Consider the following 25,762-nt stretch of genomic DNA (forward strand, 5'->3'; position numbering starts at 1 on the left):
CGGCTCTCCCCATCCCGCAGGGCCGGGGGCCGATTCCCGGCCCGCTCGGCCCCTCCGCAGCCCCCGGGCCCTGCTCGGGCCGCCATGCCGGGCTGTGGCGGGGCCGGGCCGCTCTCCGCAGGCGCGGGCGCTGCGCGGGGGCTCTGCCGCAGCCACCGGCCCTGCGCGGGGCGGGGGCTCCGCCGCGGCCGCCGTGCCGCCCCCTCCCCGGGCGCCGTGAGGGGCGGGCGCCCCGCGCCCCCGCCCGCCCCCGGCCCCGCTCCGCCCGCGCAGGGGGCGCCGGCTCGGCCCGCGCCGCGCAGCAACGGCCCCGCTCCCCCGCGGGCCGGCGGAGGCGGGAGGCGGGCGGGGGCCGGGCGTTGATGCCGGCGCTGATGCCGGCGCTGCCGCAGGGCTCCTCGGCCCCGCGGCCGCTCGGCAGCCCCGGCGCGATCGCCCTGCGCGGGGCATGAAGTTGCGGCGGCGGCGGCGGCAGCGCGGCGGGCGGAGCGGGGCGGGCGGCCCCGGCCGCGCCTCCTCTGCGGGGTCATAGTCCCGAGCGGGCTCTCCGCGCCTGGGCGAGCGGTGCCGCTGCTCGCCAGCCCTCCCGCTCCGCTCGCCGCCGCAGTCGTGCGGCCAGCCCAGCCCAGGCGGCCGGGGCGCGCTCCCCGCGATGTGCGCGCAGCGGCGGGCGGCCGCCGGCCCGCTCCCATAGCCCTGCCGGCAGCGCGGCGGCTGGCGGGGCCCCTCGGGAAGTTTGATGGCTTCTTTGAGGAGAGTCAAAGTCCTGCTGGTGTTAAACCTGATCGCCGTGGCTGGCTTCGTCCTCTTCCTGGCCAAGTGCAGACCCATCACGACCAAGAGCGGCGACTCCTACCATGACATCCATCCCAGGGCAGAAGTGGCCAACTTGACAGCACACGGCATCAGCTCCATCCAGGATGCAGTGCTGAAGAGGCTCTCGCTCCTAGAAGACATCGTCTACAGGCAGCTGAATGGTAGGAACAGTTCTTATGCTCTTTAATGCCTTCGGGATAAGGTCGGTGATGGTGAATGGAGGCTCGGAGCAGGTGCCCGCCTTGCCTGAAGTTTGCATGACGGACCCCTGCTCTCACCTCTGTTGTTGTGCAAACGGAGTCTCAACAGACTGAATCGATTTAGCATCTGATTTCCAAGTTTTGTGTGTGTCTGAAGCCTGGGGTACCTTGGACAGGATGGAAGAAAATGATAATAACAGAATGCTGCCTTTCAGATTTCTAGCGGCAGTCAGTAAATGACAGCGGCACGATTTCTGCATCAAACGAGCCGGGTGTGCGGCGGGTGAGCACGGGTTGGAGCAGCGCAGGGTGTATTGATCGAGGGAATGGCTTTTACTCCCGCAGAGCTGGGCTCGGAAAAGGAGTTTTCAAATGGCTCAAGTGTGTTGCATCATTTGAGTGCAGAAGGTCAGAAAGCAAAAGACACTTTCTCCAAGAAGTTAAGCAAACTATCCAGTATTTCCTATGGCTCAGCACTGACAACTGCTAATTAAAATTTCAAGTAATGCTTCTCTTTATAGCACAGAAAAGAGATTTCTATTAAAATCTCACCAGGTTCAGTAGTTCAGAGATGTAGAAAGGGAGTTTTAAAGATGCTGTGCAGGATAGAGAAACACATTGTAAAGATGTATGAAATCTAGGTGAGGTATCTAATTAAAACACTCACTGTGGAAGCTGATTTTTTTAAAGTTGCTCCCCACAGATTCACAACTGGGGGTGTAATTTCAATCAAGGGTCTTGCTTATTGCTTCCAATCTTTGTAGCTTTAATCCCTGCAAGTTTCTGTGTGTTGGAATGAGCAGAGTTGGTGTTTCTGGCAGTGTCAGTGTGATTCCCTCTCCGAGTTTGGAATATGGAGCTCGTGCCCCATTCTGTGCTGTGCTGAACCAGGAGCTGGTGTGTGCTGTGTCTCGGTGCTGAGCCTGAGCTCTGGCTGGTGTCACTGTGCACCCAGGAGGAGAGGCAGGTGCAGGGATGCAGCGTGGCTTTCCCGGAGCACTTGGCTCGGGCAGTGGCTTTGGGGACAGCCCTGGAGCACTCATCAGAGGAGGAAAGTGTTACTGACATTCCTCCTGTATACACTAGCATGAGAAACCCGTCCTGCCTGTGCCTGGCACTGTGAGATGCTGAAGCAGCACCGGTGAGGGATAAACAAAGGAGAAGCGTGAGAATAATGAGGAATAAGGTAGGAAGTTGAATGTTATTTGCAATCAAACTGTGAAATTGCCTGCTCCTGGATCCTGCTAGGGCAGAAGTTTCCAGGAGGATTTAGGCAGGATTTTGGGCAGTAACTGCAGCTCAAGATAAGAGCCCTTGTTCCAGGACATGGAACTAGGATAGGACAAGTGATCATGCAGCAGTCTGCCATCCCTGCAGACACAGGGTGAGCTGGGGTTATCCCTTACTGCCCTTCTGTGGGGGTTAACCTGGGGCTCCCCACTCTGCCCTGCCCCGGTGGTGCCTTGGGCTGGTGAGAGGAGCTGCAGGGGCAGGGACAGCTCAGTGCTGTCCCCAGGCTGCTGTGGGCACGGGCAGCGCTGTCTGCAGCCTGCTCAGTGCTGAGCAGCAGTCATGCACCTACACACTAGGGGAGGCAGAGAGGGAATAGATATGTTGGCATATCACAAACGTTTTCTCAGGGCAGGCAGAAAGCTGAGCACATAAATGTGACATCTTGTCTGGCCTCTGCATCCTGGGGTGATTTATAGCAGCGCTGATCTGACTAAAAAAATAGCTCTGGCACAGCACTTATGTAACTTTGGGTCAAGTGTATATTTGGTACATGTGGTTTTGAGAGAAGCTCAGTGCTCTGAGGGGCGGCTGTGGGCTGTGCTTTACAGTGAGATGTGGGGGGGCCATCCCCACCCAGCAGCACTGAAAGGAAACAGTCAGGGGCACTGGGACAGCCCCTGGGGCTGAGGATGGGGAGCAGTTGGATTGGCTTTCCCGCCAGGAATTTTCTGTGCCTGGATAAGTGTTCATCCTGGGCACTCAAGGAACACCTAAAATCTCCTGCCTGCTGGGAGTGTGCAAATAGGAACTCACCACTTCTCTTTGATTTTTGTGTGGGCAGATTTGTGCTGGTGCCTCACAAACACTACTTCAGCTCTGGCCCAAGCTACCTGCCCAACGACACACTGAGAGATGAGAATCCTCTTTTGGTTCTCAAAGGTCATGCTTCACTTGAAATCTGACCTGTGGTTTAGCAGCTACAAAACCATGGGATAAAGTTGTCTTGGTTTGAAAAGCCAGGTGCCTGCTAAGGAAGACAGGAGCGTCCCTTGAAATGAAAAATGCAAACCCCCTCCCTCTGAATTATTATAATTTTGAAATTAAGGGCCCCTCAGGCAAACATGTGGGAGTAGGAATAACAGTTCTTTATTAGGAAAACTAGAAATAGAAATGTAATAGTACAAACAACAAAAAAGAAAAAACCCACTGCCAGAGTCAGAACACAGAGTCAGCCTGCCCCCCTGTGTGTCAGGGGTGGCACAGCCCCATCCCATGGGGGCTCAGCCCTCCTGCAGTGCCAGCTGTGCTGCTGCTGCAGCAGGGATCCTGCACAAGGGGGGAGTTTTCCTCTGCAGCTCCAGGGCTGCTGCAGATGGGCCTGGGCTCCCTCTGGCAATGCAGGGCAGCAGAAAGCTGCTCCTCTGGCAATGCAGTGGGCAAAGGCTGCTGTGCTGCTCCAGGCTCAGATTGGATCCAGGTAGGAATGCTTGGCTCCTCCCCTGGGCGCAGCATCTCCCCATGGGATGCTGGAATTGGATCAGCCCTGCAGGGACACTCAGTGGCCATGGACAGCAGAGATCTCCTGGAGGGAGGATTGGCTGTGGCAGAGATAAAGAAAAAACTGCCCCATGGACAGCAGAGAACTGCCCCAGCTCTGACAGATGGGGATAGAACACACACCGCCAGCTAAATATCTCAACCTAAGACAAAAATATTATACATAGGGCTGCAAGTTTAGAAGCTGCACCTCACAGAGCATTGGGAAATGTTTGGCCAAAGAGAGAAGCTACAACCCACTCTGTGTGCAGCCAGCCATGGATTTCTCCTGCATTATAGGACTTGGCTGGATTTCAGTGGGAGTTGAAGCCATCTTTAAAAACCTGAATGTCTTCAAAAGCTCCATTCTGTACAGATAAAATGAGCAATCACCAATCTGATCATAGCATTGCTGTGAGTTTGGTTTGTGAGTCATGTAGTGTAAAGCATATTGGAAATAACAGCTCTCAGTGGTACAGCAGCCCTCATGTTTTATGTGTGTATATTTATTTATCTCTGTAAAGGTTGGTCATAAAAACAAGGTAAACATCACTGCTTTGGCTCTGGGAAAGGAGGGATTTGATACAATCCTTCTGTCTGAATGATGCTTCTCTGCCATGCTGTTCTGGAAATAACACCAGGCTCCCTCTCACTTCTCTCCGAGCAAGAAGAGCTCTCCCAAAGATGGCCCAATCTGTATATTTGCTTTGCTCTTTCTAAAAGTTGATTATTGTTCTTGAACTCGTTGCACAGGTTGTGTGGGGTTTGCTCTTTGCTGGTCTAATTGATGCCTCCCACACACAGAGGTCCAAGGGTGCCCTTTGGAATGGAGGGCTTTGTATGTGTAGGCACTGATCTGGGAGCTCAGAGGATTTTTAATTTCTGCAGTCTCTTTTATGGATGGAATTCTCTTGTCCAGCAGACGTCCAGAGAAAGCTAATGAAGGTCAGAAAGGAATGTGTGTATTTTACTCTGGGTGTTAACTACAACTTGTCTTTTTGATCCAAGCCTGGGTTTTTATGTGCTGACATTTACATGAGTAGAAATTGTGATCCAGCTTATTTCCAACTTTACGGAGATTTGCACAAATGAACTTCTCAGTTTGTGTTTACAAAGAGTGGGTTTCTGTGCTGTGTGACCAGGTGAGGAGGTGAAGGGAGCAGAGACTCAGAAGGGAGCATTCAGCATAGAACTATGCTCAATTTTCAGGAACCACGTATTGCTTCCTGGGAAGTACTGGGCAAAGTCATCCCATTAGCTCATCCCATTCCTCTGGGGTTAATGTAGGAACCCATTGATGACTATGTGGAATCTGAGAAATTGGGCATTTGTAGGACCAGAGACAGCAAAGGTGGTCCAAGCTTTGAACATCCCAGAGTGAATGACATGGCTTGAGGAAAGCTGTGTTTGTGTCCAGTGTCCAAAGGTTCTGTGAGACCCTCTCAGTGGGATGGGCCAGAAAATGGTGCTGCCAGTGGAAAATAGGGATTGCAGGAGGGAGAGAGCTCTCAATTAACCCTGGGTACAGCCATCCCCTGTACCTGCCCTGTCCGAGCATCTGGTCTGGCTCTTGGATTAAAGCCTCCAAGCAGTGTGAAGGCTGGAAACTCCCTCTCTGGTGCTTTGGGTACAGGTGGATAGGGGTAGATTCACAGCAGCAGCTGACTCCAGTAAGTGCTTGGCTGCCTGGAAGCCAACGTGACAGGAATGATGTGACACCTACCTGGCAGTGTGGAAAAATAGTACCAAAGTCTGAACTTCAAGCTAAATACTGGTAAGGCAGAGAACAGAAGGGCATGGCTGACTCATCCAGAGCTCTTCTGGTAAATTTTATTTTGTGGTCTCTCAACAGGTCATAGAATCACAGAATGATTTGAGTTGGAAGGCACCCTAAAGTCCATCCAGTTCCAGCCCTCTGCCATGGGCAGGGATGCCTTCCACCATCCCAGGGTGCTCCAAGCCCTGTCCAACTTGATGTATTAGATCAGGGATACTTAAAGCTATTTGCAAATCGTTGTAAGAGAGAGAGCAGTAATGAAGGAGTGCTGAAGTGAAGCTGGCCAGAAAAGGGGTGAACAGAGAGGGCTTTTCCCCTGTGCTAAAGAAATGCACAGATTAAATTGCTGCATTTACCAAATGTTAATGTTGAAAAGGAACTTTACATTCCTTGGGGGTGAAATAAGCCTGTGTTCATTTTTTAAAGCAGCTTGCATCTGTGCTTTTGCACATGGAATAATGTGAACATGCTGAGGTACGGCCAAGTGCATGCCAGCAGCCTCCTGTGTTCTGGCTGTGCTCTCATCTGCTTATCCAATTAGGAAATTAACTTTGGGAGGGTTGCATATGGACATGGAGGCTGACACTGAACCACAGCCCTCAGCACGGTGTTGCTATCCTTGTAAAGTGGCACTTAATTAACTTAAAACACTTTGGAGATACGTGGATTTGCTTCCCATAAGGATAAGATAATGCTTATCTGCTCTAACACTTATCATCCTCCAAACACATTACAAACTTAGCTAACCACTGAGTATAGAAATTATATATGTAAATAAGGCAGACTAAAAGTGGTTTTATCAGCATTTAGGCGAATGTATTAGCACTACACCCACAGACTGGTAATATTAAGGTTTTAACAGGTAGGTAATATATTAACTTAAATGCTAAGAAATTCCCTGATTAAGAGAAATAACTAAGTGTAAATAACTGAGAGGAGGGAAAAGCTGTTTGTAGGCAGTAGGGCCCAAACTTTAATGGTGTTGTTGAGCTAAAATAGTTCTTTATATGAGCAGAACCTTGGTGAGTAGCATCCTTTGATATAAGAAATGATGATGTGGAGATAAGGGATAACACAATGGGGATGTAGCTGCTGTGTTAACTGATGGATGTCACACAGCAGCTGGGATGCTGCTTCCCTGTCTGTCCCACTGCCAGGATGTTTCTGAAGTAGAAAATAACTGTATTACGTAGGATGGCCTTCACATACTATATAGCAACGATAGCTATAACTATAGCAATGATAACTATAACTATATAGCAATGATGAAAATTGCCACTTTAACATTTAGGATATACCAAACTATCACAGTCATATTTTCTGAAAAATCTCTTTGTCCAGCATTTTCTCCTGGGAAACTGAGAAGCCTCAGTGAAAAATGAAAACAATATAATCTCATTTGTTTCTCCTGCGTTTTGCTGCCTTGGAATGTGTTTGGAGATTGTTTATCCAACAGGTGATTGTTTTGTTGGTTTCATGTGAATTGTTTTTACTTATTGGCCAATTGGGGGCAAGCTGTGTCAGACTCTGGAGAAAGAGTCACAAGTTTTCATTAGTATCTTTTAGCCTTCTGTCTGTATACTTTCTCTATTCTTTAGTATAGTTTAGTATAGCATTCTTTAATATAATATAGATCATAAAATAATAAATTAGCCTTCTAAGAACATGGAGTCAGATGCATCATTCCTTCTTTCCAGAGACAGGGGTCCCAGAAAATACAACACCAAACAGATTTGGTTTCCATATTCTTTATTAGGAATAATGAAAATTATGCATTCAGTACCTGCTTTTAGAAGTTCTCGGCCTAAACTTAATCACAACAGGAGAGAGGTTTGCACAGGCTCAAGGCACCTGAGAGCTGCTGCCTGTAAATTATTCTTAGCAGGTTCCTGAGAACTGGGTTTGATACTGATCAAGGAATGAATAAAGGAAGTACTTCTTAGAGAAATAATAGAGTTAAAAGGTGAAGCTTAAGAGAGACATTTGGAAGCATCTGGAAGCTCAGACGTTAATGTGACATTTAGTTTGCAACCCATCTGACAAGGAGCTGATAGATAATTTGAGGGTTTGATGATGGTTGTTTGGCATCATGATCCAAATATTCCCTGACATTGACAATGAATGAGTAATAAGCCAGTAACACATTTGTTGTGCAGAGACAACGCAGGATTCATGGGATGCAACAGCAGTGACCAGAATACAGTGACAACAGTGGTGGTTTAGTTTTGCATATTAATTCAGGCCTCCCTGAATGGAGAAACAATCTTCCCTGGCTGGTAGAGTTCACAAAGGTACGTTAGATTTACACTGCCTATTTAGTTGTGCAGCTATGAGAAATATCTCCCCAGGGATACAAAACACCCAGCAAGATGCTGTAATTATGTGAATAATAGTCCTGCTTGTGAGCCTCAGTCTGGATCAGGAATGTCCTGTTGTGTCTCCAGGGAGAGACGCTTGGAATTGGATTTATATGAAGAAGCATGGGCATGTAGAGATGTTTCAGTGCCTGGAAGCTTCCAGCTGCCACTCCAGAGGGCAGGACTCTGCCCATGGTGTTCTCCCTGCTGGGCTCCCAAAGCATCCTGGATACCCCAAGCCCTTTGGGAAGGCAGCAGGAATTGCTGAGGAGCAGTCCTGTGCTTGGTGTCTTGGAGACCTCCCCTCCTGACCAGGCAGGAGTGATGGATGAAATTGGCTTCAGGCATGTGCTGTCCATGTGCCTGGATTTTGGGGAATCTTCTGGTCCATTCCAGGCCATCCTCCCTCCTTATCCTCTCCTGGCAGAGAGCACGAGTGTTGCTGATCAGAAAATGCAGCCTGTGAGAAACCCACCTGTTAACAACAGCAAAGGGAAATGAGCCTGCTCAGGTAACCAAACAGGTTTTACTAATTTTGTGATTCACGCCACTAATCTTTGCCTAAAATGGAACATCTGCTCCAGATGTTGCTGGCAGACTGCCACTTCCCAGCTCCTCAGACACGCCTGAGCTATGGGGTGTAGCTGAGGGCATTCTGCATGCTGCTAGATTGCATTTAAAAGAGAGGCTTATTTTTGGTAAGATGTCCTTATCAAAGTCTGCAAAGGGCTGTTCAAGCTGAATACTCGGAGTATTGACCCTCCTGTGAGTCAACAGCAGTGATTCAACTCAGAAATGTATCAGAGCAGCACAGAGATTATTTTTCCTAAACAGTTCTGGGAGTACAAGCAACTGTATTTTCCAGCCCCCAGTCCCCATGGTCAGATTTGTTCTAGAAATTGTTGAATGCTTTACACCTTATAGCTACAAGCCTTGCTATTTCTGCCTATAAATCTAATAGCTATCGACCCACATTCTGACATCCCCTGACGGTTATCTAAAAATAATGCAGGAATGATGCAATGAGACGTAAAACTGTGAGGAGAGGGCTGTGCTGAGCCATCACAGCCTGCTCTGGCTGCAGCTCAGGGCTCTGCTGCTCGGGTCCTTGGGGGGATGCAAAGTTGCCTGAAAAAGGAAGAAAATTCCTGGTGAGTTGGATAAAAATCACAATTTGTGTTTCCCTTTTTAAAATCTGATACTCGGCACTCGCTGTGTAATGAATCCCAGTTCTGTGATCCTGCCCTCCCAGGGATTCCTCCCTGGGAGTCACTCTGATCCCTGATACCCCAGAGAGCCATGCCAAGGGCTGTCTGCCATGTCCCAGCACTTGTTCTGCCTTGGAACAGGAAACACTGACAGCATCACCGGCTCTCTGCTGTGGGAGTAATCTGAGAACTCTGCTTTAATAGATTTGTTAAAAAAAGGGATCCCCCTGGGCTCTGTGACCCAGGCTGCTGTGCAGGAGCACCATTCTTCCTGCTGACAGGGAAAATGAGAGATCTCTGGAGCTCTGGGGCTGTGTCACACACAGTCAGCACATCTTCCCTCACAGCTGGAGTGCCGTGGTGCACAGGGGGATTTAATTCCACAGCAGTAAAAACACCAGTGTGATGTGTCAGCATGGGATGATCAGGAAGGAAGGAGGGAAGGGGAATCCTTGGTTCCTCTCCTCTTTAGTGCCCTTATTATGTGCAAGTGGAAATGACTTAGAATCACAGACTGGGCTGGGTTGGAAAGGACTTTAAAGCCCATCCTGTTCCACCTCTACCATGGCAGGGACACCTTCCGCTGTCCCAGGCTGCTCCAAGCCCCATCCAGGTTGGCCTTAGGCACTGCCAGGGATCCAGGAGCAGCTACAGCTTCTCTGGGCACCCTGAAGAATTCCTTTCCAATATCCCATGGAACCCTGCCCTTTGTCAGTTTAAAGCCCTTTGTCTTGTGTCACTTCCCATGGTTTGAGGTGTGGGTGTCCCCAGTACCTCCGTGGCTCTGGAAGGGGAAGGCTCAGGCTGAGAAGAGCTGGGCTCTGCCACGTGCTGCCTCTGAGCATCCTTGATCCCTCTGCCTGCATTCCCCAGCACCCAAAAGGGATACAGGAGTTCCTTTGCTCCCATCTCCTCTATGGAACAGCAGGGCCTTTCTGTGTTGGTGGGCCCTGGAAATGCAGATTGCTGTTCCTTTGTGTCTAAGCGCTGACACAGAAAGCAGAAAGCCATTACAAGGGAGAAATCAGCAGTGGATTAACAGACACCAACAGAGCCCCAGCTGAGTTATTCTGGGTGTTTCCTCGAGCTGCAGAGCCTCAGAGAGCCACGCAAGCTTTCTTACCTGCTGGGTGTCAGAATTTACTTAACCTTAGCTTTAATCTTCATTAGCTTATGCAGTATTTTGGGCAGGGTAATGGCCTGCCATGGTTGTGCCTGTTCTCAGAGCATAAAGGTAAAGTAAGAAGGTTAATTTTTAAATAACAATTAGAATCTCTTTCTGGGTCTTTGCCTATATTACACTTTAAATGGAATCATGAGCGCAGTCACGTTTTCACCAAATTACTGCTAATTCTTCCAAAGCAGTTGCTTGATCACACTTTACAAACACAAAGCAGAGGAGGAGAATATAAAAGTGAAAAGCCATTTAATGAATTTTAAAGCTTGCTTATATTTCATTATTGGATTTTAAATTTTTGTTGACCTTTGTGTGTTTTTAGTATTTGCTGCCTTCAGGGAGGTGGGCTGGAACACTGAATCCTTTAAATATCAGGGAACATAAACCCCCTGTTCTGCTGGATTTTATTGCAGTATTTCCTCTTTGCACTGACAAGACAATAACAGTAATAACCATTATCCTGGTGTAAACTACATCATGCCTTACCCTTTGCTAAGTGTAGCCCAAACACCCTAATGTGGGATTTCAGTTTGCTGGAAGTTGTTGCTCTTGTCATCAGGAGGAACTGGTGTCACCACTGAGGGCAGCAGGATCCAGCAGGAAAGGCTTGGGGCTCAGTTTTAACTTTGATGTTTTGTGTGATGCTCCACCAGTCACACAGAATAATATTAGAAAAAATATGTAAGTTAGGGATTTATGTTTCCTTATGTAGTACTGAAAGGATGTCTCAAGGACAGGAAGAGATGAGGTTTTTATGTGGGGAATGATATGAGAACAAAGAAAACCTTGCAGACGAGTTTTGGCTGTTTGAAGGTACTTGGAATTGGCATCAAAGAGGTGGGAACAGCAAAAGTGAGGCAGGAGAGATGCTGGGTGTGCTTCTTCCTCCTTAGGGAATCCCTAGAGTGGCTCAGGCTGGAAGGGGCCCAGCGGGTCCCTGGTGGCACCTCCCTGCTCAGGCAGGGCCATCCCAGAGCACAGGGCACAGCACTGTGTGCACAGGGCTCTGCAGTATCCCCGCTGAGGGACACTCCAGCCCCTCCCTGGGCAGCCTGCTCAGGGCTGGGCACTGCCCAGGGCAGAAGTTGTGCCTCCTGGGCAGGGGCAGTGCTGGGCATCCATTCCAGGGCTGGGCTGGAGCCTGGATGAAGTGATTCCCCCTCCCTTGGACTGTGACCTTGTCCCGTGGCCCTGAATGGTTCCTGTTCCTGACATTTGGTGCTCTAAACCAGTGAGAAACAAGTTGTTCCCAAGCCACTTAATACAAATTATGCAGAATGATTGGGTGGAAGGAGAATTAGACCTAAAGTTGTGTTAATTCCCCGTCACTTTTGGATTTCAAACTCCTCTTGGTTTAAATCTTTATTAACTGCATGATGATTATGGTGAAGGGAAGATAAGTTAGAAAATGAAATAATAGAGTCATAGAATATCCTGAGCTGGAATGGGCCCATAGGGATCATCCAGCCCAGCCCATGGCCCTGCACAGGACACCCCAACAATTAATAAAGCCATTATTAAAGGGACACACAGAGGGACACTGGCTGTGGGAAGCTGGGGGAACCAGAATTTCAGTTTGGAGGAGCAGGTACTGCTGGTGAGACAGGGGCTCTTTGGGTGAAGTGACAGAGTGGACCCTGCCTGTCTGGTTTTCAGGCCCCTCAGGTGGAATTCAGGAAGAAGCCCTCCATCTCAGGAGTAATAAATTATTAATTTACCCTGTGAGATGAGGGGGCTGCTCTCTCTGGCACCAAGGGGAGTGGTTCACACGTGGGGCTGTTTGCTCAAAGCTGTTAGGAGGGGACAGTGAGTGAGGTGCATCATGCAGGTGATTTATGGAGGTGCAGACACCCCTCAAAGCTCCTGTCAGAAGTGTCTGGAGGTAGTTCCTGCCTTATGCAGTGTCTGACATGGGAGGAGTTGTGGGATCAGGTCATATTGACTTGATTTGCCTTTGGACCAAGCACTGAATCAATACTGACTTTCTGGGGGAGTTTAATCCCTGTTCTGACAGACATGAAAGGGGCTAGGCAGTAAAATGGGATTTTACACTTTTAGCAGTCTTTTCCTAGTAAGTTGCTCAACTTCCAAGTACTAATTAATGCTGTGTCCTGTCCATGAATTTTGCTTCCTACTGATGCTGTCTGTTTGATCTGAGAGCAGCACCAGACCTTGCAAATTAGGGCTGCCAGCCAGGCTGCAGTGGGGACAGAGAACAGGAAGGAATAAAACTTAGACATCACATTGGAAGCCTTCAGCATAATTTATGCTCTTTGTGCAGCTGTTTGAAAAATCCTGGAATTCCCTTGAATGTCCAGCTCTGCATATCCAGAAACACCCAGGTCCAATTCCAGAAATTCCAAAGAAATTTGATTTGGATATTCCTATTTACTCCAAAGCTACAGACCTGGGTGGAGACGTTTCTGGTATCATTTTATTCTGAGGCTGCCCAGACTTTTCCAGCATGAGAAACTGCTTTAATTTGTTTATAATTTTTCCAGTTAGACTGAGATGGTTGGATATTATCAGGATCATGTTTGTCTTTAATGACATCAAACTGGTCCACATGTTTCTGGGAAAGATGTGTGAGAAGAATCACAGAATGTCCTGAGCTGGAAGGGATCCTCAAGGATCATCCTGGCCCTGCACAGACACCCCAAAAATCCCAGCCTGGGCATCCCTGGGGGCTCCTGGAGCTCTGGCAGCCTCAGGGCTGTGCCCATTCCCTGTTCCATGCACCAAGAACAGGCACCATTGTCCTCATGGAGGGACAAAAGTGGCTATAAAGGGACAATGAGTGGAGTGGTTGAACTAAAAAAACAAATGGGGCTGAGAAATCCTGGGAGCAGAGAAGGGGCTGGATGAGGAGGCTGAGATGGGTGAGGACCTTTGGAATTGAGGGATGGGGCATGGGATGGGACAGGATGTCCAAGGAGCAGCAGTCCTGGGGCATCTCTGGTTTCCTTCAGGAATATTTGAATGTGTGCAGCTGCTTATTTTGTTACAAGTAGTGGAAGAATGGCTTGCCACAAAAGAAGTGTCTTTTCAACTCACTACTTTATGTATATGAAGTATAACTGAAAGGAGAGGTGCTTCCAGAAGCTTTAGTGGCAAATGCAGTCCCTGAAGTTTGTTCTGGTTTGGTGATTCCAGCGTGAGCCTCGCTCAGGAGATGAGTGGGTGCAAAGCAGGGCAGGTATTATTAGCTGTGCAAAGCAAAACAATACAGCTGCTGTGGAAAAATTACAGGGTTTGTGCTGAAGCAGATATTTAACCTTTGTTTTTACAACTCCAGAAATGAAGCACTTTGTTTCTTAATGTGGGTTTAATGCTGCAAGGGTGTGCTGACTGGGTTTTCACGTGGAATGGAAGAGATGCTGGGCTATTAAAGTCTGGTTTAACGATCCCTTTCCCCATAACTCCTAATATTTGCCATTTACTAATTATGATGTTCTGAAGTAGTTTGCATTTGCAGTAGATGTTTTAAATGCTGCAGCTGTTTTAGTTTCAAGCTAACTGCTGGTGACTTTTTTTTTTAAAGAAGTATTGTGTATTATTGGTGATTTTTGGGAGCTGGCAGGAAGAGCTCACCTCAGACTGTTCTTTATTAGGAGGTTTTTGATGTCCAGATCTCCAGTGGAAGCAGAACTAGAAGAGGCAGAGGAGCAGTGCTGGAGAACGCAGAAGCTTTCTGTGAGCACTGTTTTGTGGTGTAAACTCCTGTGAGTCAGCGAGGGTGTGCCCAGGGGTGGCTGCTTTGGGGCCCTGTGTGATTTGGGATGGACTGCTCTGTTTGTTTGTGTTTTTAAATCCTTGGGATTTTCTGGCAGTTTTATTACAAGGGAAATGTGTTGGTTTGAGAGGTCACAGCCTGGGCAGCAGCTTCTCAAGGAGAATGTGGGAATGAAAAGATCAGAGTGGTTTGTTCATGGCCCATTTTGCTGCTCCAAGGGACAGTGGGATGGGACAGGTGACCTCATTTAGGGCCCCACAGATGTTGTGAGGACACTGACCTTTGGTTTTAGGGCAAGGTTTGGGCTGCAGGGCTGGCTTCTGTGGGGAGCTGCTGGGAGCTTCCTCCATGTCCAGGGGAGCCAACAGCAGCCAGCGGCTCCCAGGGAGATCCAGGGGGAGCAGAGATCCCCCTGCAGGGCCAGGAGGAGCCCAGGGCAGAGCAGGGGGGGCTGAAGAGGCTCTGAGCCCATGGGAGCCCCTGCTGGAGCAGGGTCATGGGAGGGCCTGGGGATCCATGGAGAGAGGAGCCCACCTGGAACAGGTTTGCTGCAAGGACCCGGGACCTCATGGGAGGGACCTCACTGGGGCAGCTCCTGAGGGACTGAGCCCATGGGAAATGGGATCCCTGGGGCAGCTCCTGAGGGACTGAGCCCTTGGGAAATGGGATCCACCCTGGGGCAGCTCCTGAGGGACTGAGCCCTTGGGAAATGGGATCCACACTGGGGCAGCTCCTGAGGGACTGAGCCCTTGGGAAATGGGATCCACACTGGGGCAGCTCCTGAAGGACTGAGCCCTTGGGAAATGGGATCCACACTGGGGCAGCTCCTGAGGGACTGAGCCCTTGGGAAATGGGATCCACACTGGGGCAGCTCCTGAAGGACTGAGCCCTTGGGAAATGGGATCCACACTGGGGCAGCTCCTGAAGGACTGAGCCCATGGATAAAGGGACCCACTCTGGGGCAGTTCCTGGAGAACTCTCCCCTGGGAGGGACCCCAGGCTGGGGCAGGGCAGAGGGTGAGGAGTCCAAGGCCTCTGGAGGAAGGAGCAGCAGGGATAATGTGTGATGGGCTGACCACAGCCCCATTCCCATTGCCCTGAGCCTCTGGGGAGGAGGGAGAACAAATCAGGAGTGAAGATGAGCCAGCAATGAAAGGAGGGGTTTGGAGAAGGTGTTTTGAGATTTGGGTTTATTTCTCAGTTTCCTCCTCTGGTTTGATGTGTTTGATAAATGGAACTGATTTCCCCCAGCTGAGTCTCATTGCCCATGGCAGCAGCTGGTGAGGGATCCCTCCCTGCCCTGACCCCAGGCAGAGCCTTTCCCTGTGTCCTGTGTGCCCTGCCCAGCTGAGCAGGGCAGTGACAGAGGGGCTTGGTGGGCCCAGGGTGCCCAGCCAGGGTTTACCCCACCACAGCCTTATTGTGTGAGTGACCTCCCTGCACAGAGCTGAGAATGCCTGAGAAGTGGTTAAAAAAACCCCACTTGTGAAGTGTGAGTTAGGCTGGGGCTGTACCTGAAGGAAGAAGGAAATGAGCAACTCAGAATTAGTGGGATGCTCTGCAAGCAAGGCAAGCCTGTTAGCTCAGCTGCCTGCTCCCTTCACGTGTTATTTTACCTTGTATTTTACTTCTGTTGGTTTTTTTCTTAATCCCATTTCTCAATCACCTTCACTAGAGGCAACTCCAGCTGTGACTTGACAGCTGCTACTGTCTTCTTCAGCATGTGCTGCCAAAATCCCAGTTGATTCTGGGGCTTAAGGCACAGCGCTGTCTATTTTCTGTTTTTCTGCCTACTATTAAATCATACACATTAATATTAATCATGCTCTTTCCAAATTCAGAAGCCTCCAGGCCTGTTGCAATTATGGTTTTTTTTTTAAATTTAGTTTTTGGCAGGTGTGCCCAGCCAGTATCAGGGCTTATGAACCTTGGCCCAGGGCAGAGCTTTGGGCTTGGGTGGACTCAAATCTTGAACTAAACCTTAAACTCTTAAGGAAGCTTGAGTGTGAGTGGAAACTTGGAGTACGCTCTCTCCACCTGACATGCTGTGAAATAATTCCTTGACTTGGCAGAAGGGGCTGTGGTGGCAGGGGTGGGATGTGCTGCACGTCCTCGTGCTGAGCGTTGGGTGTGATCCTGCACACACCTGCTGTGGGAACCTTGAACTGGGCTTATTTCCTGCTGCTTTTAGCTCCAGGCTCCCTTCCTGCTGTCTAGAGGGCAAAATGCTGCTGCTCTTGGAGGCAGAATCTGACCTGCAGCCCCCCTCAACCCTCCCTCTTCCAAAAGGAAAAGAGATTTTCCCCTTCTTGCTGCTCCGTCCTTGGCAGTTCTCACACCTCCATGCTGAGCCTTGGCTTAAAGCCTTAAGAGCTGAAACTCAAGAAGTTGGTGAGGGGAAAAAAAAAAGCTGATCCAGGAATCTTCTGCCTGGATCAATGGAGCAAAAGAACAGGCTGAAGTTGCACAATTGGGAGTCAGGAGAAGTTTGCTCACGTGCTGTGTCAGGAGCTCGCACAGGCGATTATCTTCAGAGGTGCATAAGGCAAAAGCTTTTCCAGTCTAAGGAACTTCCTTTTTACTTGAGTTTTAAAATGCTGATTTTTAGTTTATTTTTTATAACAAAATTGCTGATAGGGGCATTCAAGTAATAATGAAATTTTTTGTGGTTCATTTTCTTTGACTTCTTTTTTAGATGTCACTGCATAAAACCTTTCCAGTATTTGCCTCCTGTGAGCACTGTAATTCCTTTTCCTGCCTTTGGTTGCATTTCCTGCACTCTGCACACTCAGTCATGCCAGGCCCCCAGAGCTTCCCAAAAGGAGCTGGGCAGGAGCAGTTAGGGGTGCCCAGGCTTGGAGCAGAGCTTGGCTCCCCAGGTGTCCCTTGTCACCTGTTCAGTGACCAGGGCTGGAACTGGGAGCAGCAGGAACATGTTCTGTGAGTGCATGGGCACAGCTCAGGAATTTCCTTGTTCCTTGAAAATTGCCTGTTCTGTGGGGCCAGGCTGGAGAGCTGGGGGTGCTCACCTGGAGAGGAGAAGGCTCCAGGGAGAGCTCAGAGCCCTTGCGGGGGCTAAAGGGGCTCCAGGAGAGCTGGAGAGGGACTGGGGACAAGGCCTGGAGGGACAGGACACAGGGAATGGCTCCCACTGCCAGAGGTCAGGGCTGGATGGGATATTGGGAATTAGGAATTGTTCCCTGGCAGGGTGGGCAGGCCCTGGCACAGGGTGCCCAGAGCAGCTGGGGCTGCCCCTGGATCCCTGGCAGTGCCCAAGGCCAGGCTGGACAGGGCTGGGAGCACCTGGGACAGTGGGAGGTGTCCCTGCCATGGCAGGGGTGGAATGGGATGGTCCCTTCCAGCCCAAACCATTCCGGGATTCTGTGAAAGCACTGGTAGGGTTTTCAAAGCCTGCAGCCCAACCTGTACATTTTTCTGAGGAGAGGGCCCTGCCTGCATCCCTTTGTGTGGGGAGGCTGGGAAAACCCAAGGAACTCTGGTTCCATCATTGCAGGGGTGAGCTCTGCTCTTTGAAGGGATTTCAGCAGGGTTAGGATCAGGCTTTGCTCCTGAGCTTTGTTAATTGCCAGTACCAATTGAAATGCTCTGTGCTAGGCTAACGTAATAAAAAGGTAGGGCCTAATTTTCAGGCTGAAATTGATGTAAGCTGGGCTCCTCTCATGTGAGTCCCTTGAGCTTTTTCAGTCTAATTCAAGAGATTTTTTTTTCTTCCTTCTTCCCCTTGCTAGGTCACGAAGAGCCTTTGTATTCCATTTGCATTGTGTTACCTGTCAGGGCTTGTAGCTGTGGGCCACATTCAGAACTACCTGGAGGGCAGGCACCTTCCAGCTGTCCTTCATTTCTGTGCCTCAGGTTGGTTTTCCTCACAAGTACGGACACTTTCGTATTTATACCCGTGACAGAAATAAATTAAATTAGTCTGAAATCACTCTTTGCTCTGACAATGCTCTGCACTTTCCTTACATTAAGGAGATAAGGAGATGAACAAACCTGCTTTGAAGATGAGCTGATTTCCATAGCAGGCAGAGTGACCTACTTAAAGGGAGAGGGGGAGCGAGTGGGGCTGGGAGTGGGCTCTTTATTTATTTATATAATCTCCAAGTGTCTGTGTCAGCTCCCCTGGCTGAGCCCTCTCCTGACACTCACCTGACAGAGACAGAGAGCGTGGAGCTGAGCGAGTGTGGTGGTGTTTGAGGGTCCCCAGGATGAGGGAGGAGATGAGAATCTTGACTCCATGTTTCAGAAGGCCGATTTATTATTTTATGATATATATTATATCAAAAGAAAATGATATACTAAAACTATACTAAAGAAAGAGAAAGCAGACATCAGAAAGCTAGAAAGGTATGAATAATAAAAACCTGTGACTGCTCACAGCCTTGACGTAGCTGCCTGTGATTGGTCATCAAGTAAAAACAATCCACATGGAACCAACCAAAGATGTACCTGTTGGTAAGCAACCTCCAGACCACATTGCACAGCCATCAGATAGTTATTGTTTACATTTAGTTCCTGAGGCTTCTCAGCTTCTCAGGAGAAAAATCCCAGCAAAAGGATTTTCATAAAATCTGTCAGCGGCAAGCGAGCGCCGGTTGTCCCACAAGGATCTCCTGTGTCTGACCAGCCTGGCGTTGGAGGCTCTGGGGAGGTGACACCATTCACACTTTTGAGGCTTTTGGGAATGCTCATCTTGGCTTCATCTTGTGGGAAATCGGCCAGGTTGCCTCACTTAAATAAGGGGGAGCAGGCTCTGGGGTCTTGAGGCTCATGTTCAGAGCCCAGGAACCTCCCTGTGGGGAATTGCCCAAGGGCTCTGGAGATCTGGGGATGCCCCAGGGGATGGGTTGGAGCAGCAGGTGGATGGTGAGGTGTATTTGCTCCTGGTTTTGCACACTCCTGGTCTGGCAGCCAGGTGACACAGGGAGTATGTGTGTGCCATCCAATGGACATGGCCTGGGTGGGTGTGGGCTCTGTGGCCTGTTCTCTGTAAAATGGGCTTCTCTTAGTGATAACCTGTGTCTGACTGGGGTCAGGTGCCATCCTAGGGGGGACCTAATTCTGCAGAACAGTGTCTGCACGGCCAGGGCTGTCCCTGGCCATTGCCCTTGGTGTGAAGTCATTGTGTCACAGAATCAGCACAGGGGGCTTGGGGACAAAGGGACCTAAAGCCCCTCAGCCCTGGGGTCCCCCTGCTGTGGACAGGGACACCTTCCACTGGGCCAGGCTGGCTGATGTGCATCTGGATCAGAGTGACCATGGTGACACCAACCATGGAAGTGCATCCTTTGTGCCCTAAGAGCTCATGTTCCTGTCCCTGTGGGTTTGTGACCACCCCTCACTCACTCAGGTGCTGAGAGCTGCTGTGCCCTGCCAGTGCTGCTCCCTGGGCTTGTGTCTTAGCTCCACCTGCATCACCTGCAAAATAATTTCTAAATGCAGAGCTGGTGCAGCTCAGGCATTGCAAGAAGCTGTGATGGTCTGAGCTTTCCCAGGCGCAGAACTGATGGACACTCCTGCATTTCCAGGGTGACGTCCTGAGTGGTTGGAGCTGCTGGCTGGGACAGTCTGCTCTGAGCTGAAGGTGTTTGTGTAGAGATGAAGATTTGTTCATTTAGGCAGAGAAGGCACTAAAAAGTTTTCTTTGCCTACCCTGCAGACGGACAAATATTTAGTAAGAACAACGTGTGTGTGGTTGTCTTAGCCTGAGAACGCCTGCCCTGTAGGTAGCTGGGTTTCACCGGAGCCATATGCTGAGTTAACAAAGCCCCTCAGGAATTCGGCAGGGTCTGGGAACGAAGTTAAAAATTAAGCACCGACGAGTAGGTGAAAAAAGCCTGTTCACAGTCACCTCGGGGCGTTAGTGCTCCTGTAACAACTTTGTTCTGTGCAATTACTCTCCCCTGTCGCTTTTTAATAACATTTCTGTTTCTCTGAGTCAAAACTCAGCTCCTCCAAACTTCCATCCTTCACTAGGAACAGCAAATCTGTGAAGTCTGGAGGAAATCTGTGGCCTGCTTTAAGTAAGAATTGTAAAAGAGAAGTTTATTGACTCAATGCTGAGAGGAAACCTCAACAGGATGAACTTCTTTGCACGGAGGGTGGCAGAACCCTGGAACAGCTGCCCAGGGAGGTTGAGGAGTCTTTATAGACATTCCCAACCCACCTGCTCTGGGTGGTCTCCAGAGGTCCCTTCCAACCCCAGCTATTCTGGGATTCTGTGAAAATGTGTGAATTTTGGGGACGTGCAATGAAGAACTGTATCTTGGTGGGGTTTTTTTTATTTCTATTCAGCATCGCAGAGTTCGCCTGTCCTCAAGCTCAGCTGCCTTTTTCCCAGGGTGGAGAGTACCAGTTTATTTTCTCATCTATAAAAACACATTTTTAAAATCTTTGCTGTCCTCTTGCTTTGTGTTGCTACATTTTTTTTTTCCCGCTCTCTCTGTTTGGTTTTAACTGGAGCTGCCCAGAGCTGCACCCAGCAGTCTGGTGGGAAAGGTGTCTGAAATAAGAGTGGGATGTTTGGGCCAGACATCAGCAAACTGCCACCAGTAATTGCTGGACGTGCAAAGACATTCCTGTACCTGTAACTCCTGGTAGTGATGCAGGAATTGCTGTTACTTCCTGCTCTGTAAGTGGTCCAGGGCTCAGATGGACAGGACAGTGTCTCATGGAAATGAACCTGAATGGCCCCAGTGCCTCCTTGTCCCACCATCTTTCCTGTCCAGAAGGAAAAGCTGGAAGATGTTCCAAGTCCTTCTGCTGCTTAACAGGGTCTGTAAAGTCTCAGAAAATCAAAGTAAACTCTGAACCCTGAGCCCAGAATGACACAGACTTGAGCCACTTGTGGAACTCTAGGCCATTAGTGGTGTCACCATCAGGATTTCTGGAGTTCTGAGGAGCTGATGTGACCCTGCACCCCAAGGATGTGTCTGACCTGTGGTCAGTGGGGTTGCAGAGGGATTTCCCCCCTTTTCTCTGAGCGTGCACCTTGTGGAAGTTTGGAAGTTCTCTCTGGGCAGAGCTCTGCAGGTCTGCCCTGATGCCAGTCTCCATCCCCAGCTCTTCCTCTTGCTCTGTGGTCCTTGCAGCTTTTCCAGTCCCAGTGCTGGACTCTGCTGCTGATGCCAGACAGCAGCAAAGTTGTGATTTATTTTTGGGAGCAGTTGTATTTAATGTTTGTGTCGATAGGATGCACTTCAGATCTGCGTGTCCTGACGCTGGAGAGTGTAAACAACCCAAACAGAAATGGAAAACCTTTTACAGCCTCCTTCTGTGGCATTAAAACAAGTGCTGTCTCTCTGAGGAATTTAATGATTCCTTTCAGAAAGATTTATTTTGATATAATATTTTTAAAAGCTCACTTTAATCTGCTCAACTGTTGGAGAGCAAACAAGACAATGCCTTCCCTAGACATTTTGTCATTTGATTGAACAGTAAAACAAGTGAGTTCTATTAAAAATCTAATTTTTCCGGAGCACTTAGAGAATTATATAATTAAGAAATACCAATGAAGTCGTTCAGGCATAGCCCAGGGGTGTAAAGTGCAGGGGTGTGTTTGATGTCCATGACTGGAGTGTCAGGATGGGATTCAGCACTGGGGACTCTCTGCCCTCAGCGCTGGCCCCAGTCCCTGTGCTGTCAGGTGATGGTCAGGGCCAGGTTGTCACCCTGACACCTCTCAGGGCAGCAGAGCCTCTGCACGAGCCAGCCCCAGCCCAAGCTGCAGAGGATTGATGCTGCAGGATGCAGAGATAACTCCTGCTGCTCCCAGGGTGGGGCTTCTGTCTGCTCATCAGTCTGGTGTAACCTGCCAGGGCTGTCAGAGCCTGCAGGAAGATGGAGTGGGAAGCAGTAATTCCTGCAGGGAAGCTCTGTAGCTCTGTGTATTCAGGAGTGTCCTGGTGGGATGCAATGAGCTTGCGCCAGGTGAAAACATCTGCAGGCAAAATATTGTTACACTGGCAGTGTCTGCCCTGCCCAGAGAAGGGTCCAAGAATCTGCTCAGGTTCACTGCAGTGGGGGAAAGGAGAGGCTGGGAAAGGCAGGATATTCCCAAATATCCAAAGCTTGCCAGTTCCCAAACCAGGATGTTTTCTACTCAACAGAAAACCCCTTCTCTGAGTCAAAGCTCAGCTCCTCTAAACTTCTGTCCTTCACTAGGAGCAGCAAATCTGTGAAGTCTGGAGGAAATCTGTGGCCTGCTTTAAGTAGCATTTGTAAAAAATAAGTTTATTGACTCAATACAGAGAGGAAACCTCAATAGGATGAACTTCTTTCCATGGAGGGTGGCAGAACCCTGGAAGAGGGAAGAAGTGACTCTGGCCCATGGCAGGATTAACTCTGGGAAAGGCTGTCCTGAAAACAAGACTTGGGGATTGGTACAGACCGGGGAATACCTACAGAGAGAATCAAAGCTGAAAGCTGGCTTATCCTTTGTTATTATAGAGCTGTCTTCAAATAGGTGGTGAAGGAGAGCTTAGATTTTAGGACTGTAGCCTCTTGCCTGGAGCTGAAGGCAGTTTGCTGAGGGTGATGCCTTTGGGTGGGTGGGAGCCTTTTTCCAAGTGTTTGTGGCCCTCAGCCAGCAATGCCAGCACAGCAATCTGGGCTCAAAGGTACCCAGGGCTCTGTGGGACACTGGAGCTGCTTCCATGTCACAGCTGGACTCTGAGGCACTGGTGAGGTCTCTGCTATGGTGTGACACACATCTGGATGAAGAACCCCCACCTCTGACCCCTTGCTGTGGGTCAGCAGGTCCTTTGCATCACACCATCACTCAGTTCAGTTGTTCTATTCTGTGGTGAGATTATAAAATACAAGGATTAAGCCTGGGCTTTGAAACCTAAAGCATTCCTGTTATCAGCTGCTCCGTGTGGATGGCCCTGGACAAATGAAGCTGCTGCTGAATGCCCAGAGTTCTGTGCTCAGGGCTGGGGAGCTGGCAGGGCTCAGCCCCAGGGAGGCAAAATGCACAAACAGTTGAGCAGGGGTGATGACAGTGTCCTTTCTGAGACAGGCTCATCTGAGCCATAGGATAAAGCCATTCCCGTGGGGGTGGCAGTGCCAATCCAGCCCGTGGAGCTCTGGGATGCAGCTGTGGGAGAGGGAACAGATGGGCCCTTGTGTGCAAACCCAGGGTGTTCCGCGCCCGTCTGTTGTGGGAGTGGAGCTCCGGGAGTGCCAGGCCCTGAAAAGCCCTGGAAATCATCTTTTCTTCGGGAAATTAATTAACTAGATGTTTTTCCTAATATGTGTGGACTGACAATTTGTGCTGTTGCATATGGAGCTTCTGCATCACTGAGCCTTTTGATTCCCTTCCTCGTGCTCCAGTGAAGCTCCTGCAAAGCTCCTGCAGTTCCCCTGGGCTGGGACCACTGCTGTCTGCAGCCCCTGCTGCCTGCCAGAGCACTCAGCCTCTCCTTGGGTACATACTAACGAGACTTCACAACCTTCTGAAGCCCTGGGATGGATAGAGACACAAAATGACTCAGACACCTTATCCTGGTGAGGAGAAAGGTTGGATGCAGCCACTTCCAAAGGCTCAGAGCCACTGGGATGTCCCTGAGCAGTGCAGGCTGGGGCTGCTGGGCAGGGTGTTTCACCTGGACCTCTGGAAGAAGAGAGGGCAGTTTTAAAGGTTTCACTCTGGAAGAAGCTGGAGTCAGAGAGAACATCTCTCTTAGGGGCAGGAGGAGGAGCAGGTTTGGATTTTGAGAAGAAATCCTTGTGTGGTGTTTCTGCATCTGGTGCAGCTGGATGGGACCTTCCAAAGGGACAGTGGGACTGGTGTTCCCAAGAGATCCCAGGGCCAGGAGCGGGGACTGGCACCACTCAGTGTCCCCTGTGCAGGGAAAGGGGCACAGGCAGCTGAGCCTTCCTGGAGGGTAAAAACCGAGAGCTGGAACACACAGACCTCCAAGAGGGACTGAACTGAAAGATCTGGGATGCAGCAGTGTCCAAAATCCTCTCTGGGTTTGGAGGCGAGGTGATAAGGAGCATGTTGATTATTTCGGGTGGAGTTTGATTTTTTTTTCTTAGGTTTCAGATTTTTGGCTGGTTTTATTGCCATGCAGCCTGGTGTGCAGCAGTGGTAAAGATGTCAGCAGTGGTGGTCAGCAGGGGTAGGATTTGACTTCCACTTGAACATCTTGGAACCTCCTCGTTTAAAAAAATGCAATCTCCTTGTTTAAATAACCCAGTAATTTATAATGGTAAACAATGTGCCCAGATCTGCACAGAAGCAAATGGGGAAGCTGTCAGGCAGCAAATCTCCACTTAGGGGCTGTAAAATCAGGCTTTTTAGCTTTTCAAATGTCATTAGTACCTGTTGTCCAAGTATGCCTTGGTAATTGCTGAGGTTTTTGTTGTCTACATGTGGCATTTCTGGGATCTTTCTGTACCAAGCCTGTGATAAGCAGCTTCCCTTTGGCAAGAGGTCCCTGCATCCCTCCCACTGCTTTCCCTTTATGGCTTAATTCCCTGGGCTTTGCCACACTTTGATTTTATTTCATGCCCTGCAGCACGAGGTCTCCAAATCGTTTACGTCTGTTAAGCAAACATCTCTTTCTGGGATTGATGTTTTAATTTAATAAACCACTTCCTAATGGGGGTCAGCTGCAGCTGTGAATTTGTAATGAGTTTCTTGGGAGCCTTTTGGAAGGGCAGAGCCTGGAGGTGCTGGTTCCGAGCCTCTGCAGGGTGACGTGGCAGAGGGGTTCACACAGTGGGAGCTCCTTGTGTTGGATCAGCTGCTGCTGCCTGAGCCCCCGTGTTTGCCCTTCCGTGGAATCCCAGGAATCTACAGGACCCAAATAAAAGGTGCATCAGAGGCTCAGTTTTGATCCAGCTGGAGGCAGCAAATATGTGTGGAAAGATGTTGTGTATCCTTGTACAAAGTACAGGGAGCTGTTTCTAGGAGCTTAACTAAGGGATGCTCTTTTGTAGCACACGTGGGAGATTTTGCCCTCAAATACTTTGGAACCACAGAATTGTTCAGGTTGGGAAAAAGCCTGAAGATTGTCAAGTTCAGCCTCCAGCCCAGAGCAGCACCATGTCCCACTGAACAGCGTCCTCAGGTGCCACATCCACGGAGTCTTTTAAACTGCCAGGGAAGGAGACTATGCCATTTCCTTGGAGAGTCCCTTTCAATGCTTTACAACTCCTTCAGTGAAGAAATTTCCCCAAAATCCCCCTGAGGCTGCCCTGGCCCAGCCTGAGGCCGTTCCCTCTGCTCCTGTCCCTGTTCCCTGGAGCACAGCCCGACCCCCCCGGCTGTCCCCTCCTGGCAGGAGCTGTGCAGAGCCACAAGGGCCCCCTGAGCCTCCTTTGCTCCAGGCTGAGCCCCTTCCCAGCTCCCTCAGCCCCTCCTGGGGCTCCAGACCCTTCCCAGCTCCATTCCCTGCCCTGGACACGCTCCAGCACCTTGGCGTCTGCACTGTCCTGAGGGGCCCAGGACTGACCCAGGACTGACCCAGGACTGACCCCAGGACCCAGGGTGAGCACAAGGGCCAGGTCCTGCCCTGGTCCTGCTGCCACTCCATTCCTGGTCACAGCCCTGGTGCCACTGGCCTTTTTTGGCCACCTGGGCACATCTGGGCTGATGTTCAGCTGCTGTTGACCAGCACCTCCCACCAGGTCCCTTTCCAGCCCCTCTGCCCCAGCCTGGAGCATGGGATGGGGAATGTTCAGGTCACACAGATGGAAC

The 25,762-nt window shown here is 49.9% G+C and overlaps 1 protein-coding gene across 1 annotated transcript in view; it reads left to right on the forward strand.

Moving 5' to 3' along the window:
• Nucleotides 1-361: 361 nt before the first annotated feature.
• The window catches only part of GALNT17 (polypeptide N-acetylgalactosaminyltransferase 17), a 93,500-nt gene continuing 68,099 nt past the window's right edge, over nucleotides 362-25,762 (forward strand). The window contains exon 1 of the mRNA XM_030962637.1: nucleotides 362-977. Coding sequence (XP_030818497.1) covers nucleotides 740-977 — 238 coding nt within the window. The 5' untranslated portion in view covers nucleotides 362-739. The remainder of the gene's footprint in view (nucleotides 978-25,762) is intronic.

Source organism: Camarhynchus parvulus, chromosome 19 (genome assembly GCF_901933205.1).
Source record: "Camarhynchus parvulus chromosome 19, STF_HiC, whole genome shotgun sequence".
Lineage (NCBI taxonomy): Eukaryota > Metazoa > Chordata > Aves > Passeriformes > Thraupidae > Camarhynchus > Camarhynchus parvulus.